The 17,138-nt window shown below is 45.8% G+C and overlaps 1 protein-coding gene across 6 annotated transcripts in view; it reads right to left on the bottom strand.

Moving 5' to 3' along the window:
* NCKAP5 (NCK associated protein 5) overlaps positions 1 to 17,138 on the bottom strand; it is a 909,053-nt gene that overhangs the window by 185,282 nt on the left and 706,633 nt on the right. For all 6 annotated transcript variants that reach the window (XM_045575730.1, XM_045575732.1, XM_045575733.1 and 3 more), the window contains 2 exons: positions 8,776 to 8,814; positions 994 to 1,113 (listed from right to left, as the gene is read on the bottom strand). In XM_045575730.1, the coding sequence (XP_045431686.1) occupies positions 994 to 1,113; positions 8,776 to 8,814 (159 nt within the window). The remainder of the gene's footprint in view (positions 1 to 993; positions 1,114 to 8,775; positions 8,815 to 17,138) is intronic.

Below are 17,138 nucleotides of genomic sequence, written 5' to 3'. Positions count from 1 at the left end.
AATCCCTGGGGAAGGGTCCAACCAAGGGAAAATGAATGCATCCACAGTGATGAAGGGGTGGGGCCAGTGCCTGCCTGTGAAAATTTGGGATTACATAATCCACCAGACAAAGGAGCTCACTCTCTTGGCTCTTGGCTCTTGTTGCTCTTTTATATTTGCCTATGTTCCTGGGAGTCGCAAGGCCCATGGCCATGGACCCTGCATGCAATGGACTGATGGACTGCAGCTGGAAACACAATCTAAGCTAGCCTGATGATGGTCAACATGGAATGGGAACTCTGGGCAACAGCTTTAATCCTGCCTCTGCTAAAGGCACAGCTGGGCTTTCTCTTTGGCAGGTGAAGGGAAATGGAACTTGGGAAACTCAGGGGTTTAATCCCATAGAAATGAGGCTCTCTACAATATCTCACCATTGCCCATGAGTATCATAAATTCTTTTTTTCTCTTACACTGCAAGAAGCCCACTTCCACCAGCTACTGGAGGGAAGAGGGAGAGCTCTCCTTGGATAATAGTAACAGTTTGACTCTGTATGACTACATGTATCAAAATAAGTAACGGAACAGTTTGGTGAGAGCATTTAAACAAAGAGAACCTGTAAAATGCTGAAGTGGAATACAGGGAGTCTGTATTATGAGGAGGAATGAGAGAGAGAGAGAAAAAAAATAAACCCCAGGCATTACTTAAGACTGTTCCTTGCTTATTATAAAATACAAGAATACTAATACCAGTTTCCAAAGCAGTCAGTTATTCCCTGGCTCCATTTCATGATTTTGTTAAATTTCCTAGAGGACTCCTGATTGTTCCTTTCACCATTTATTATTTGTTGATGCATTTCTTTAAATGTAGCTTTAAAAAGTCAGAAATTTGAAAAACATTTCATTTTAATGACATAATATGGTTTTCCCATGGAGACAGCATTAACTTTTGAACATAAGTTACCTCTTGTCAATAGCATTTCAGTAGCAAAGATTGTTTTCCACAAAAACACGTACCTGGAGGAGGAGGTCGGAGGCTGGCCTAAGCCGCTGCTGGAACAGTATGCTTAATGTGCGGTTCTGTTGTTCCAGATCGAACACTCTTGTTTTCAACTTCACGCATTCCTCCCTTAGATCCTACAACAAACACATGGAAAGGGGAAAAAGTCTATAACTGAAATATAATACCTTAGCATATTGGAACCACATTTTATCTGGTATTTCAGACACATTAGTAAAAAATAAACTTTTTGTTCTTCAAAGCACCCAGAAATAAATCACACAGTGTTTTCTTCCACAGCCCATTGTCTGATAGAATTACTGTGTGCAGGGAAGACCATTTTTTTTTTAAATAAAAGCACCTTGAAATCAGAAATGCATTAATCTAGCATGCTATTTTTGAAGATGGTAAACCTCAGCGATATAAAGTCAATTTAAGTTTCCACCTGTATAGTTTGCCTTTTCATTGTCTCCATAAAAGCAATCATAAAGCACCAACCACAAGGACAATAATGTTTTTGCAGTGAATAGGGATTTGATGAACGAAAGAAACTATCACTTTTGATGGAGCCTTTCCCCGCCGTTTGTGGAAGAGCTGAAATTCTCAGCGCTGCGGCTAATAGAGTCGGTGATGCATTTAGTGTGCGGGTGAAGCAAGGATGAAGCGAGGGCCTGAAAAGGCCACAGGAAACTTGCCCAGTCTCCAAACTAGAGGATTTCTAAATCTGGGTGTTTTGGTACTGGGGCTGGGGAAGGAGAGAAACTGCACGTTGTCAGCCTTTCCCGCTGTCAGGAGGGGAGCCGGCACAGGAACCTTTCTCTGAGCCCCACCAGGCATCTGCCTTCCAGATGGACTTACCATACAAACACTAACAGTACTTAGGTGTCTGCACTCTCTGATGGGGCTCAAGAGAGACTAGAATAACTCCCCAATCCAGGGTTCTTCAAACGCTGGCTCCTTTCTACATTTTTGACCTTTCACTTTCACTATTTCATGATTTTTTAAAAAAATGTTTCTGTTCTTACCATGCACAGAATATGGATCTGTCTGTGGTTCTCCAAAGCCTTCCCTCTGCCACAACCACGTTCCCCTCTCATCCGCCTCTTTCTCGGGCCAAGTCTGGCTCTGAGTGCCATCCAGTTCATTTCTAGCTGGCTCCCCTCTGACACTCTTACCCGGGCCCTCAAAGACAGCTTTCTTTGGAGCTGTGAGCCCTCCCTGCCTCTGACATGAGATTGAGCGTATGCTACTTTGAACTGATTTTATCTTTCATGCTCTAGACTTGTCAATTACATGGCACATTCCTCAAAAGGCAAATGTCAGAAGAGAGTCAAACACCAGCGCAAGCATATTGTTTTTACACTCTTATCTCTTCCCTAGCACAGCATCACATGTAATCGGAGCTTAATGAACTTCTGGGATTATTTCATTAAAGGGAATGATGAGGACAAATCCTATTCTCTAGAGACAGTGTGATCAAGAGAGTTAAATTTTCTCAACTCTTGTGGCTTGTCCATCTCCGTATTCTGATGCGGGGCAGCTCCAGGCTTCACCTAAGGCCCCGTAAGCAGCAGAGAGCTCTGGCCAATGGCTCTGACTCCCGGGGTCTAAGCAGGAGTCACAGGCGTGAGTGGGCCTGTCCCACATCCTTGTGCCAACCTAAGTGTGAAGGTGGAGAGATCCACCGGTCTTTGCCTGAGGAGCCATCACCACCTCCATGCTGTTCATCGTTACAGGGGCCAAAGGAGCAGGCACAGGTGTGGCTCACTGCGCTTCCATTCTCCTCGCCTTTTCAGTAAATGGGTGGAGCTTATGCACAGGATGCTGGCAACTGATGGCTGCCTACAGAGGCAGAGCAGAGCACAGAAAGGTCATGTTCGGATGAGGCACCTGGGTGCCAGGTCTAGGAAGGTAGCCATCCAAGGCAGGGGCAGGGCTATATGTGTGTGCACATGCGCCTGGACACACCTGCCACTTGGCAGAGGCCATTTTGGGGGCCGAGGCACAGTTCGAATTAACAGGCGAAATTTATTTTCTTTATTTAAAATTCAGCCTCTCTGTCTCATTAGTGCTAATGCTTGTTCTTAGCATGTATATAACACGTCCTGCTCCCAAACACTAATTGTTTTTACTACTGCTAATTAAGTAATTAATAAAACTTGACTGGGAGGTAAATAAATATTTATAGCACCAGTTAGGTGGGAAACACACTCCTCACTCGCAGCAGAAAGCTGTGGGGACAGCAGCTTACAAAATGTGCATTTGCAAGAAGAAAGCAGACCTGCAAGGAATACCATCAGCAATTTCCAGCAGCAAAGCTGAGAATAACTAGGACGAGCCTTCGGATGGGTAAAAAAAAATAAAATAAAAGTGAGAAGGAGGAAATAAAGAAATCAATACACTCTACAGAGAGGTTCTGTACGAGTGCCCATCACTGCGGTGAGGGTGGTGGGAGTCCATTAGCAGGAACACAATTTATCGACCTGGAGAACTGCTGTCCCTGGGCTCATCCAGACCAGCGCAGGGCAGAGGGGACGTGGGGGCTTCTGGGATGTGAACCTGGTCTTTCAGCCACTGAGACTCACCGGTGAGCTGCGCTGAAAACTCCCAGACATAAAGGTATCGCCTGTGCCATTCTTTTAAATAGTTTTGTTCTCCTCAGTTAAGCCAGAGACAGTAACTTAGGCCAGACAGCTGTCATCGCAGGAAACTAATCCAAACCCTGCACGTGTGCTCACGTGCACACTTACAGACAGAGCCAGACCAAGTGATGGAAAGAGAGAAAGAAAAACAACACTCTCCCTGACCTCGGCAGTGCAGGCCAGGCAGGGCGGCAGCTGGCTGGCTGCTTCCCGTGCCCACAATGGGAACCGCCTTGAAGGAGCACGTGGCCCGTTTCAGGGGAGGTGGGGGAGGGAGATGGGGAAACTAAGGGAACATTATCATTAAGTGACTCCTCTGGTAGACACTGTTGTCTTGGGGCGTGGTCACAACAGGCCCGAGACCACCTGTCCTCTCCTACAGCCCTTCTTTTCCCATGACGTGTGTCTCAGGCCTCAAGAGGACCCTATTGAAGCTAGAGGGTTGTGTCTTCTGAAATCAAAAAGGAGACACAATATACCAGTGGGAAATAATGCCAAAGATTTGGCTTGATTTAGTCTCATGTAAGAAAGTATAATGGTCTTGGGTTCAAGAGAACAGCCAGGCCTGCTTTCCTTGCAACCTGTATGTCACCAGCCACCGAGAGTGAGGAATGACAGCTGAGTGTGAGGGCAAAATAAACTGAGCAACGGGACACGCTGATCCCAAAGGCCTCTGTGCACCTTAATGATCCCAAGTCATGACTGCCCTGGACCATGAGCACGTGGACCGCTCCGCCTGCACTGGGATGGAGATGCGGACTCACTGTTGCACATGCCTGCAGAGAACAGCTGCTCCAGCATTTACAGCAAAACCATTACCTGGCTCCCTGCTGTGGTAAGTGTAAGAACATGCTGATTGCTTCGGAGCAGGATATTCACCGACATTATCAGTAGACGATTGATGAAAACTATGTAAATCTTATTTTCCACATAAAAATGAAATTACACTGGTAAGCTCTCCCAGATGAATCCTTCTAGTTGGGAGGTAAGGGGCCTGGGCTCAGGGCCCATGTGACCTTGAGGAAATAACTTTTGCTGGTGGGGCCCGGCTTCTCCCCTGGAACCTGAGGTACTGCTCAAAACCAGGCTTTGGAGAAAAGGAACATCCCGCTGCTTTCTGGGACAAGATGGCTTCTGAAGGGCCACCAAATCCTTCCCCGAGTGGATACCACACCCCCAGCCTCTCCTCTGGGGAGTGGTTGTCATGGACACTTCCGTTCCTCTTTTGAGGATTCTAAGACTTCTGGAAAAAGAAAAGCCATTTCAGGAAAGGGCTGGCCACTTTCAGACTAACCAGGGATCAAGAACCTCCCCATGGACAGCTGCCATTGACAGGCAAGGCAGGTCAGCAGGGGTGTGAGCCGGCCAGGCCAGCTCTCATCAGGAGGAAGTGGTGCAGTTCCGGGCAGACTGCAGAGTGTGAGCCTTCATTCCACAGACACTTGGGTTTCACGTTTGAAGTCTGGGTGACAGCGAACCAGTTCATGTCATCAGAGTGAACCGAGACCATTACCAAAGCTCGTTGGCAATCTCGGGGCTGAATGCTCCTGAAGGTCCCTGGCAATTGTGAGATTCTCCAGCCCAAATTAAGATGGATGCTGAGAAAGCGTGACTCCCAATGCACAGCAGCCCTGACACCCCGCGTGGCCAGTCCTGGATGCTCTTGCTGGTGAGGCCTGACCCTGCTTCTAGGAGTTTTAAGAAACCTGTTGGTACCTTGCTCTTTTGTTTTACTCCCTGTGATCATAACTAATGGTTGGGTTTCCATGCTTCTGGGGATTTTCATAGCATTTCCTCTGCCTGCTGAGCTGCAGTGGGAAACAAGTGACTGACTGGGATCATGGAGGCTGAATAGTGCACAGGGTCAGCACAGTCAACTGTGGTTAAAGCACGGGCTATGCCACTTCGGCCATTAGAACTGTGGGCAAACTGCTCTCTCAGTTCCATCTCACAGGCTGCAGGGAGGGCAGACTGATTCAGTGCACTTAAAGTACTGGACATGGGGTGGGACCCCTTTTTAGTGCACAGTAAACAGTGGTTCATATGGAAAATAATATCATAAATAACACATCATAATGCAAGAACAAACTGTGTTTCATGTACTCACAACTATAAACCTGCTTTTGCCAAACCCTAAATAAACAGACCCTCTTGGAGGAACCAGAAGCCGCACACACTATTGCTAGACCAGCGGATCGGAAACACGTAGGGGTTTGAAGTTCTCTCAGTTTCAGGTTACCAAGTTGTGTTCTGCTTCTACCTGGATGGCTGTAGGGCTAGAGTCAGGATAAAGGAGCATCATTCTAGGATGGTGAAGAGAAAAATGCCCTAGAACTAGCTGGCTGCCCTAAAACATGCAGATTAGTCTGAGGTGTTGATATGCTGAAAAATAGCTGCAGGGAAAATTGCTTTTCTTTTAGGTTTGGTGTCAGTGGTAAAACACACACACACACACACACACACACACACACACACACAAATTGAAGAACCAGGAGAGTTACATTTTCAGTGAGTGTAACTGACTTAATGAAGATAAAATGTAATGCAGACAAAACAGGGGGCCAGCCCCATTATTGATTTCACTGCACTTGTAGAATTAAACCTATGCTTTGGAGTCACACATAGAAGTGAGCTGAGTTATTACTGTCACTTGAGCATCATGGAGCTAAAGGAGGTACAATCTGCTCTCTTAGGGAATCCACAGAGTTTTGAGATAAATTCAATTAGTTGCCTAGGATAATATTTTACATTTAATAGAAACTGATCAGTCTAAGGAAATGATTTTTCCTATTACTCCTATGACCAGAAACGCACTCCAGGATCCTCTCCCAGGCCGGACAGGGTATGCCATGGAAACTGCTCTTTCGGGTGCCCAGAGAGGAGCTGACACCAAGGCGGACTTACAAGTGACATATTGTAAACCTGAAGAGTTATGACTATAATTTCATCTCCAGGGTTATTTTTGTGACTTGGATAAATCTTTCAAGATTTATGTTTTGACTGGGCCTCTTTAAGAGGTACATCCTGTTGAGAATTAGTTTTCTCATCTGCATGTTGAAGGCATTTTACTTCCTATATTGTGCTCCTAAAGCAGTGCTAGTCATTTTGCGGTGGTTTTACAATCCCTATAAAAACCAGGAGGCACACGCTTCTGCAGAACATGATTCTTTTGGGATCGCAGGAGCCCTAGCTCTTCTGCTGATGCTGTCTCCGAGGCACGCTTTCTCCGGTAACATGCCCTTCTGTGTCTGACTGCTAACTGCACCAAGGAGATTGGATTTGTGCAGCTATTTCTTGTGGCTAACACAAGAGTCCCACTTCCCTTAATATTGTACCAGACACTTTCCTTGTCTCCTTCCCGGGGCACCATTAAACAGCCAGGCGTGAGAAGTATCTCAGAGGCACACACAGTGCTTCCTCTGTCCCCGGGAGTGCAATTAAATGAGCACAGAGCTTCTCCCAGGTGGGTGGCCACTGAGAAATTAAAGCCTTTGAAAAAAGAAAGGCATTCACATGGGTTGTGACAGAAAGCGTAACCTGCCCTTCAACATCTGTTTCTCCCCTTCTTCCACAATAATATGCCAACACAGTTTCAGGGGGCACATTTCCAGGATAAATACTGCATCTCCAGCTTCCTTACATATGGCTCTGAGGCAAAGGTCTGTTCAAGGAGGTATAAGTAGGGAGATATGAAAGCTTTTGAAAGTATTTCTTAAAGTATTTTGTGCCCTTTACCCTTTTAATTCCCTCCTCCCCCTCTCCCCACAGCTTTGCTTCCTTCCTGATGGCTGGAATGTGGATGTGATGACTGGAGCCAGAGTAGCTATTTTGGCCCATGAAATGACCTTGGGAATGGAGGCCATATCTCACTGAATAAGAAGACAGAGGCAGGATAATAGGAACCCTGTGGACTTCATGGAGCAGTGTCACCATACAGCCCTGTCCTGCCTACCTGTGGATTTGGAAGCAAGAAAGAAATAACATGGTAGCTTATTTAAGCCACTATTATTTGGGATCTCTGTAATTCAAAATTAAACCTATTTCTAACTTTACATAAGTATACCGACATCTCCCTACACTATCTGATGTTAATGTACAACCTGAAGCCATTGAAACTATTTGTAGCAGGAAACATGATATTTTGATAGAAGTAGATGGGGGAGAAAGTCTAACAAAACTATTATCATGCTTCTGCAATGTAAATATAAAATGCTATTTATTTAAGTATGCCTGTGAGAAATGGTCAACCCCTAATACAATTACTTTCAACTGAAAAACAAAATGCAATAAAGCATTTTGCCCTCATTGGCCCCATCCTCCTGAATAGGATTTAATCTAAGATTTCCTTTTCTAGAGGAAGTCTCCACCTCCCAGAGAAGTGATAGAATAAATGAAATGGTGAAGGACCTAGAACTTAGTCTCTGCGAAGCACTGTAGAAAGAGATGGGAAAGGGTCAATAAAATTCACCAGCTAATTTTGGGCAATTACCTGTATTTACCGACTTTGACCCAGTAACATTATGTCGTACTGTCTGAGGGCAGAATAGGGGGCTGGAAAGACACAGGCACAGACATTACCATTAGCTTGATAAAGGGGTCACTGACAAATTGAATAATGCGTCATTTATTTCATATTTCCACCACTACAGGAACGGCTCTCCATGCTCCCTTTCATAGAGGGGCCACAGCCACAGTAGTTCTGGGAGTGGGTGTTGCTACTCCTATTTTACAGAAGAGAAACTGAGGCCCAGAGAAACCAAATAGATTCTATAACCTCAAAGATCTCCTGCCAATGCCTGGCTTCTGTCAATGCTGTCTGTCAGAGGCTGTTTGTTTTACAGGAATTGGAGGGATCCACCGGCCTGTTCACTGTTTGCCTTCACTAAGTGAAAATGATAGGCCTGCTACTCATCTGGGAACCTGGGGAATTTTTCCTCGTCAAAAGGCTTCCTATTACTTTACTGAGAGCTTGAATGTTATGATTCTGTTCCTCATTGGTGTCACTCCATACACCCTCTAATACACACACAATTTTAACCTGAGCGAATAAATAGAAAAGCATTGCTTCTATCAATCACAATTTCTCAGTTTGACAATACGAGTTCCCACCTATTCACAAAGGTACTGTGAAAATAAGAAAGCCAGAAAGTGACCTACCTTTTGAGTGAGCAGAGCCTGAACAACTTGGTTGGCTACCTTTAAAAAATAAAGAAAAGAGTTGTCAGTATAATCACGAGGCTACACTCATGGACTCTAATTTAGCAGTAAGTTTCCCACAGCTTACTGTGGCTAATTAGCTCCTCATTTGCCTCTGTCCTCTACTTCCAGGAGATTGATTCTTTTCATAATAAGCCTATCCTTCTAGGTAATAGTTTGTTTTTTTCCAAAGGTGACCTTGTTGCTAATTAAGACAGTTATTCTGGAAAGAGCATTCATACCTTGATTTTCACTTTTCCATATTTGGAAAAAATAATATATTTCCACACGTAAAGTACTGCAAGAAGGCTGAAAGAAATGATACAGTGCAAAACACGATCCTAATTATCTGTACACAGTTTCTGCACTTTGCTGATGTACAATGTCCTTTGCCTCTCCTTTCTATTCCTTTGCTGTGGGGCTATTTCACTATAGAAGTACTTGCAGTAGAGACAGACTGAATGGTGGGGAAGAGGGACAACCCATTGTTTCCTGTACATTCCACTTCCCTCCTCCATGTCACACTTATGCCACCCTTTTGCCATTGCTACCTGTAATAGTCTAGTAGTTGTTTACTCCAATATCCATTTCCCCTTCCTCCTAACAAAAATGCCCTAATTTGTTGACTGGGCTTATCAAACTACATTTCACAGCCCCCTTTGCAACTGTCACTCTGTGACGTGCTTCTGGCCAGGGAGTTATAAGAAGACTATTTTTCGAGGCTTATACCAGTAGAAAGTCTCTAAGAAGAAGAAGGCTCACCCTTCTTCCTCTTTTTTTCTGAATGGGATAGGAAAGTGATGGCTGGAGTTTCAGCAACCACCTTGACAATGGAAGTCACATATCAAATACAGTTGGGCAGGAAAATAAAATAAACCTGGTCTTGATGATGCATGGAGCTGCACTATCTCCACTTTTATTTGAGAGGGAAATATAATAGCCTCTGTTATTTTGAGCTACTCCCAATGTAAAACCAAATCCTCTTATATAATAAAAGCCCAATATGCTAAGTATCTGGTCGACAGGTTGGCCATTCAACCAATCAAAACGCAATATGCTAATGATATGCTAAAGCCACTCAGCCCCTCATTATGACATGCACTGACCACCAGCGGGCAGTTGGTCAAGGAGTTGACCAGTTGCTATGACGGGCACTGACCACCAGGGTGTAGACACTCTGACTGTTTGGTTAGCATGCTGCTGGGGTCTGGCCAATTGGGACTGAGTGAGACAGGCCAGGCATGCCCTGGAACTCTCCAATGGTCCCTCCCTGGCCCTGATCATGCATTGGCCTGCAATCTCATTGCAATCTGGGAACCCTCGGGGGATGTTGGAGAGCTGATTTCAGCCCAATCCCGTAGGCCAGGCTGAAGGACTCCACTGTGCACAAATTTGTGCACCAGCCTCTCATATTATCAGAACTCTAATTTTCTCAAGGTTCAGGCACCTTGGGACAGTGAGTGAAACTGGGTGGGCCCCTCTCAGTCCAAGAAGGTGAGTCTCCATAAATCTAAGCCAATTTGGCAATCCCATTCCCTTATAGTAACTGGCTTAAAAGTGGCCACAATTCTGGTAAAGAGCCACATGTAAAACCAATAACATCCCTGGTATTTCAAGGATCTGGCCTTTTCTCCAGATAACCACTTGAAATTTCTACATCTTTTTGTACTGAAATTTCTTTTTTCTCCTGCATATTTCAAAAGCATTTCACACACACACACACACACACACACACACACACACAAATCACTTACTAAATTTCACTTAACCTTGAAGCTTTGTACCTAATATGGCTTCTATTGATAAAATGAATGTGGACAGGTAAATTATGTGATATTTTCAGCCACTACATGAACATTTAGTATGATAACTGAACCTGACAACATTAAAGATCAAGTCAGAACACTTAGCTATCCTAGGTATCAGGTACTTCTCTTCATTCCTTTCGTCATCCCTCATTTGTTCAATATAAATCTGCAAAACAGGATGACTGGGATGTGTGCCTTGGTTTCAGAGGGTGCATAGCTGGGAGGAAGTCAGCAAGAACACAATTACGTTGCAGTATGATAAGCATATAATCATCTTGGTATTTCTCACATTCAACCAAAGGCGAAGGCCTACACTTCCATCGTTTTCTCTTGGTAACAGATCTATTTTCGGCCATGCTGGACTGTGTGTGCTTGTATTCCTGTCTAGGAGAGTGGGACAGATTGTGGGAAGAATGTTTTCAGGGAGCTTAATTGTTTCTTAACTCAATATTGATAGAACAGCACATTCTTAACAACAGCTTGCCACCAGTAAGTCTCATAGAATATTGAAATGTAGGCTGTCATCAGCTTGTGGCTAGGAGGCATTCACACCACAGCAGTACATGACTAAATTACGGATAAATGACTCCTTGAATTGGGTGCATGAGAAGGATTTTTTCCCTACCAGAATCCTTTCCAAATTTATGTTTTCGACATTAAGTAAAAAGGACAAGCCTTTTATTGAAACTACAGTTTTGAAGAAAACACATTCTTAGGTATTTCTTTTAGACCAAGTTAAAGAAGCATACCCAAGAACTAGAATAGACCAGAGTAAACCATATTTTCCTTAATGGATATCTTTTCTTTTTCTTTTATCATTTCATTTACAATATATATGATCACAATGGTAATAAATGCTAGTTAGCTCACATAAACTGACCAACAGCATAATCTTGAAAATCTTTCAGTTTTTAAAGATCCATTCCAATTTGTAAGTAACTGAGAAGTTAAAGTCAAACGCTATATCATCATCTTTATTCTTGGCCAATAAAACACACTGAAGAATTGAACTAGTCACGCTGCTTGAAGCGGGAACAATGTACCAAAGTTAATTCATACCATCAATAATTTAATTCTTTTGGATCTCAAACTTTGGATGTGATTTACATTCTCATAAAACCGCCCGATACCAATATTTTCTTTTCTTCTGTCAATTGGTCCCTCACTTAAACCAGTCTGTGGAACAGTAGCCATATACAGCAGCTCTCCACACGATTTACCAGGAGACAGAAATGAATGTCCACACTGCACCAGCCCACAGCGGTAAACCCATTGTCTTTGCAATCAAGAGTGTTGCCCTACAGGCTCAACAGACTTTTTTGGCACAGTTCCTCCTGGCCTGTACGTTGGACAATTGTTCTACCTGAAAATTGAACAGACATACACGAGTGCATTCTTTCTTTACCTACTGACATGGGGTTTTATTACCCAGAAGGACTTCCAGGCTCTTTGTGGAAGAGTGGGCAGGCGGTACAGTGCTTTCCTGGCTGTTGTCTATGAAGACAGTGCCTGGGTTTGGGTACCACTTGTAACTGCATAGCTTCCCTGATGCATCAGCAGAAGCCTGGTCTGGAGCCTGAGCCCTCTGATAGGTCACAAGATGATCCCTGGGATGACCCGTCCCCATCATGGCATTACACTTTCAGAGCTTGGGTTGCAAACAATCACACACCCGCAGGCTCAGCTAATGAGAACAAACAACATTCAGTGTCACCTGACAGCTTTCTTCTGCAAAGAGAGGAAGAGCAGCGGCTGGGCTGGCCCACGGGGATCTGAGAGGCACTGAGCAAAGCTGACAGTTCCCAGGCCCCTGGCCTGTTTTACAACCTCCCTCAGGCTGTCTGTGGATGGCATCTTGCCTTGCTCTGGGAGCTGAGCAAGGCTGTGGGCGAGACAGGGATGCCAAGGAGAGGCCCCCGGTCCGCCTCTCCCATCCTCAGTGAGATCTCAGACAGGCCAGCTCCCCTGACACCGGCTGGTACACACAGGTCAGGTCGCTGCTCCTCCACCCTACTGCTCCCAGGGGCCAGGATTACCCCCAGCATTCACCTGCAAGCGGTGGGCAGAGGAAGGAGGGGGCAGGGCTGTGGAGTTATTATTTCATTGCAAAGCTGTTCTGAGGCTGAATGAGAAGGAACCGTTCTCAGCACTTCAGGAAGATGGCCCAGGGCTGGGGTCTGGGAAGGGGTTGGGGTGGGGGAGGTTGTGTGTGTGTGTGTGTTGGGGGGAAGGCTTTGGCAGTACTCTCCTCTTTTTGCACCTGCCGGTATATCATACCAAGCCAGGGCCAGGTCAGTGAGCTGATTCAGTAATGGGGTGAAAAACGGGCTTTGGAGAAGGTGCCTATGCTTTTGAGCTTGACCTACTGTCCTGAGGAGCTCTGGGCCATCACAGGAATGCTTCGGATTCAAGTACTGCCCTTGCTGATGTTGAAGATCTACTGACAGGACATGCACAGGGAGGAAGGACAGCCCCTACCTACACTGTGAGAAATACAAGGAGTGATGGATGTAGCCAGGGAAACCCCTCCGACAGTTCCTGATATAAAGCAGTCGCCCCATAAATGTGAAGTCTGCACGAAGTCACTCAAACTTTAGAGAATAAAATGCAATCTCAGCTCATTAGTTAGAAAGAATAAGGGGTTTTATTTAGAAAGGGATGACGTGTGTGTATGTGTATGCTACGAATGTATAAATATAAATTAGTAAGCACCTATATTATTTACTTACCCTGTTAAAAAATCTTGTAAAATACCGGGAGTAGGAGAAACTCTTTTAAACATACATGTGGTGTGCCAGAGAAAACTAACGTGGAAATTCATTTCCATTCATTTGTTTAGTCATTCAATGACCGTGCATGAAGTACCAAATCTGAGCCAAGAGTGGTGCTGGGCCTTGGAGAAAAGATGGGGACTAGGGCCTAGGTGCTGCCCTGTGTGCCTAGGGCTTGGGGCAGGCACAGGAGGCAGATTTCTGTCGATGTTGTGACAGTCGGCCCCGTCTGCCCAAGAGATAAGGACTCTGGAGACAGACCAGGCCAGGGGGGAAAAGTTTAAAAAATAAAGTCAGTCGTAACTCAGTGCCGTAACTCAGTGCCAGGAATTCCTTTGGGGTGGGACATGCAGACCTCCCTCAGGATCTGGCTGGGAAATTGGGGTCATAAAAACCGCAGCATCCTGCACTCCTGTTTGGAGTCAGAACAGACATTCTGTTTGAAGCAAAACAGGCCAGGTTGTGTAAATCACCTAAGGAATAGCTGAGGACGGCCAGTTCTTTGTCCTGAGGGGCCAATCAGGGAGTGACAGATCAACAGTGGGAGGGGTGGGAAAAAAGAAGTATAAGAGGAGGGACTGCCCCTCCATCAGGGCTCTTGCCTGGGTGTTTGCCGGCTGCTGCGTCAGCCAAGGTTTGAGCCCGGATTCGAATCTGTAATAAATTCTCGCATGATTAATCAAATTCGCTCCGGTGGTTCATCTCTTGGGGACTCGCTTTGTAACAGATGTCACAATCCTTTCCTAAAGTGAGCATCTGACCCAGGCGGGGGCCACAGCAGGACCATCTTCCCCCACATCCATCCAGACACTGATGTTAAGGATGACATAGGGCCCGGATGTGGGATAGGCCACCAGAGTGCGCTGCTAGTGAGTCCACATCCAGGTCTTGGGGTACAGAACAGGCACCAGAGGAAAAGCTACTCTTCACAACCCCCCTCTGCCTTATCTAGCCTGGGTTTAAAATGAGCACTGGCACTTTTTTCTTTGTCTGAACTGCATCCAAAGGCCTCAGTTCCCTGCCCTGTGCTCTGCAGTTCGGGGATCCGGAAGCTGGGAAGAGCTCCATGGTAGCACCCTCCCGGAGGGAACGGAAGCCTGGCCAACTCCACGATCTGAAGTAGGCAGGGCCTCCAGCATCTGTGTGCAAAAGCCTCGCCTGGGACGGGTATTGACGTTGCCAATGCCCTCAGCCCTCCTTCTGCTTGGAAGGGCCGGGTGGGGTCTGAGGACTTGCATTTGCAGCCATCGCTGCGCCTCTTCCTGACAGGGAAGGGCCCAGACACACCGGGAAGCACTGGGATAGGCTTTGCATCTGCTTACTGTTGGGGAATTGGAAATATCCCATTTCCACATGTGTCTGCTGTTCTTCCATCACATCCAAGTTTAGTGAAGCTTGTATCATGGCAACTTTCTAAAAATGCTCCCTAAGGCACAGCATGAGGATGTGGTTCCTAATTGAACATTTTACCCCTCACCCCCACTCCCCCACACACTATAAAAACTTTAATGCCTAGTGGGGGCACTCCATCCACAATCAGGTCATCTCTGAGGTGGGGCCCAGGCAGCAGCAGTATTTTTAAAGCTCCCCAGTAAGTCCAATGAGCAGGTCAGAGCCAGAACCACATGCCCTTCTAGATCCCAAGTGTCACCTGCTCCAGCTTCTTTTGCTAAGATCCCTTTCAATTCCTCCCTGCCCCGCCCTGCTCCGCCCACCACTCCTCCTGTCCCCTGGTGACTGTGCTGTGTGCTCTCTCAGTCCCCAGGGCACCCCATTTCCCCCATCAGCTCCCCTCACTTCATTCCTGTGACTAACCAACCGCTCATTTCTGCTAGGCTGGAGGCACTCTAGGGCTTGGGGGAGGTTGACTTCCAGTAAATATCTCAGGACACATGTTAATCCATCTATTAAATGCAAGGCAGCGGCTTGAGGAGGTGCTATCTTACTTATTTTTTTATGTGCCATTACACTTCTCTACGTGGGAAGGAGTTGGCCTTAAAGGAATTGGTCAAAGCAATACTGAGAACAAACAGCAATTCACTGCTTGCCTGTAAACCTGTCTGTCACACAGCTAGATGAAGACCTCAGATTCAGACATTACCACCTGATCCCCCAGGGAAAGTTCAAGGTCAGCCCTGGGCTTTGCCTTTTTGCCTTTGTGTTGCAAGGCAAGGAGCTGAGGAGCCAGGTAGCAGCAGAGATGATGGCGAAGTGGTGAAGCATGTGCCTGCACTGGCTTGTGAGAACCTGTGAGCACGTGAGTGTGTGTGTGTGTGTGTGTGTGTGTGTGTGTGTGTGTCCAGGGGTGTGGGTCTGTTTTCTTCTGAATAAGCACACCCATTCATTAGGACACACAGAAGGGATTTCTGACTCCCAAGTGTTCTCCCCAAGTCCTCAGTACAGCCTTCATTTCCCAGAAACTAACAAGTAGTGCAAAATGGATTGAAGAACATTTCAGATTTATGTTTTATCCATCTGTGCATGTTTTCTGAAACCTACTAGCAAGAAAATAACTTATAGGAGACCTTATCTTGTTAGTTTGTCTAATTAGGATAAACAGCCTTGAAAAGAATTTCCAGTTGGCATTATTACTATATCCAAGTATCCCTCGGAGAGTGTTCTCTTACAATGCGTGTGAACGGGCTGCCTACCTTCATGCAATTAGTTACAAAACAACTGGCATGTGTAATCAGGGGCCCGCATTCACGAGTACAAAACATTTGTATTGCTCAAAGGTGCTTCTTTGTTGCAAATCACCTCCTTGGCAACAGCTAATGTTTGCAATTAAGAACAGAGGAGCACTCCCTCTAGAAAATCCTGTCTTCTGTGAAAACTTTCTGTGAAATGATTCTGTGGGTGGAAACGTATGTTTTACCAAAACGTTCCGATGAAACCTTGAGAATGCACGCACTGGGAACACAAGGAAAACAGAACACAGGTTTCCTTAAAGCAACACTGTGAGCTTTTGGATTGCTGGTGAGGGGTAACTTCCAGGGGACTTGTGACAAATAAGACGTGACTGTGGTGTTATTCACATGAATTTGATTTCTGAATATAGATTAGGTCTCCTTGGAAGTTTCTGTGCAGGTTAAAGTTAAGGTTGGCTGTTCAATACATGCGACCCAAGGACAATGCTGTCCCTTTAAACATCCTTGGATCTATTTGACCTTTTTCGCCCTAAAACTGGGGAACAGGGGTGAGAGGTGCCCAGCTGGTCTCACGGGACTCTGAGCTGTCATTTTCCCTTTTATGCCAACTTTACCTTTGGACGATGGAGAGACTGCTGAGCCTTTTTAAGTCCTGACAGGACAGAGAAATGCAGACACCATTTTGAGCTGTACATCTCAAACAATTAAAATATTAAATGCTGGGGGGTGGGGGCATGAGTGGGGAGGGCTGGGGATTGGAATGGGGGTTTGAGGACAAATATGTGATACCTTAGTCAATAAAGAAATTAAAAAAATATTAAATGCTAATTGGATTTTTCCTGGGGACTTTTGAGATCCCTGCACCACATAGAGTAAATGTAATGCCAGTGGCCTGAGCTCTGAGGACGGCCCTCAGGCTGTGGGGTGCGTCCTTGCCACCTGGGGGCTTGCTGACACAGATCACCTGCCAGGGCCCTCCTATCTGATCCCACAGGCCCGGGTGGGGCCTGAAAAGGTGCATGGCTAACAAGTTCCCAAGTGAGGCTGCTGCTGCTGGTCCAGGGTGAGCCTTCAGGAGTCACTGGGGCGGGAAACGC

The sequence above is a fragment of the Pipistrellus kuhlii genome, unplaced genomic scaffold (assembly GCF_014108245.1).
Source record: "Pipistrellus kuhlii isolate mPipKuh1 unplaced genomic scaffold, mPipKuh1.p scaffold_m20_p_7, whole genome shotgun sequence".
Classification (NCBI taxonomy): domain Eukaryota; kingdom Metazoa; phylum Chordata; class Mammalia; order Chiroptera; family Vespertilionidae; genus Pipistrellus; species Pipistrellus kuhlii.
This window is presented reverse-complemented; position numbering and strand designations above follow the sequence as displayed.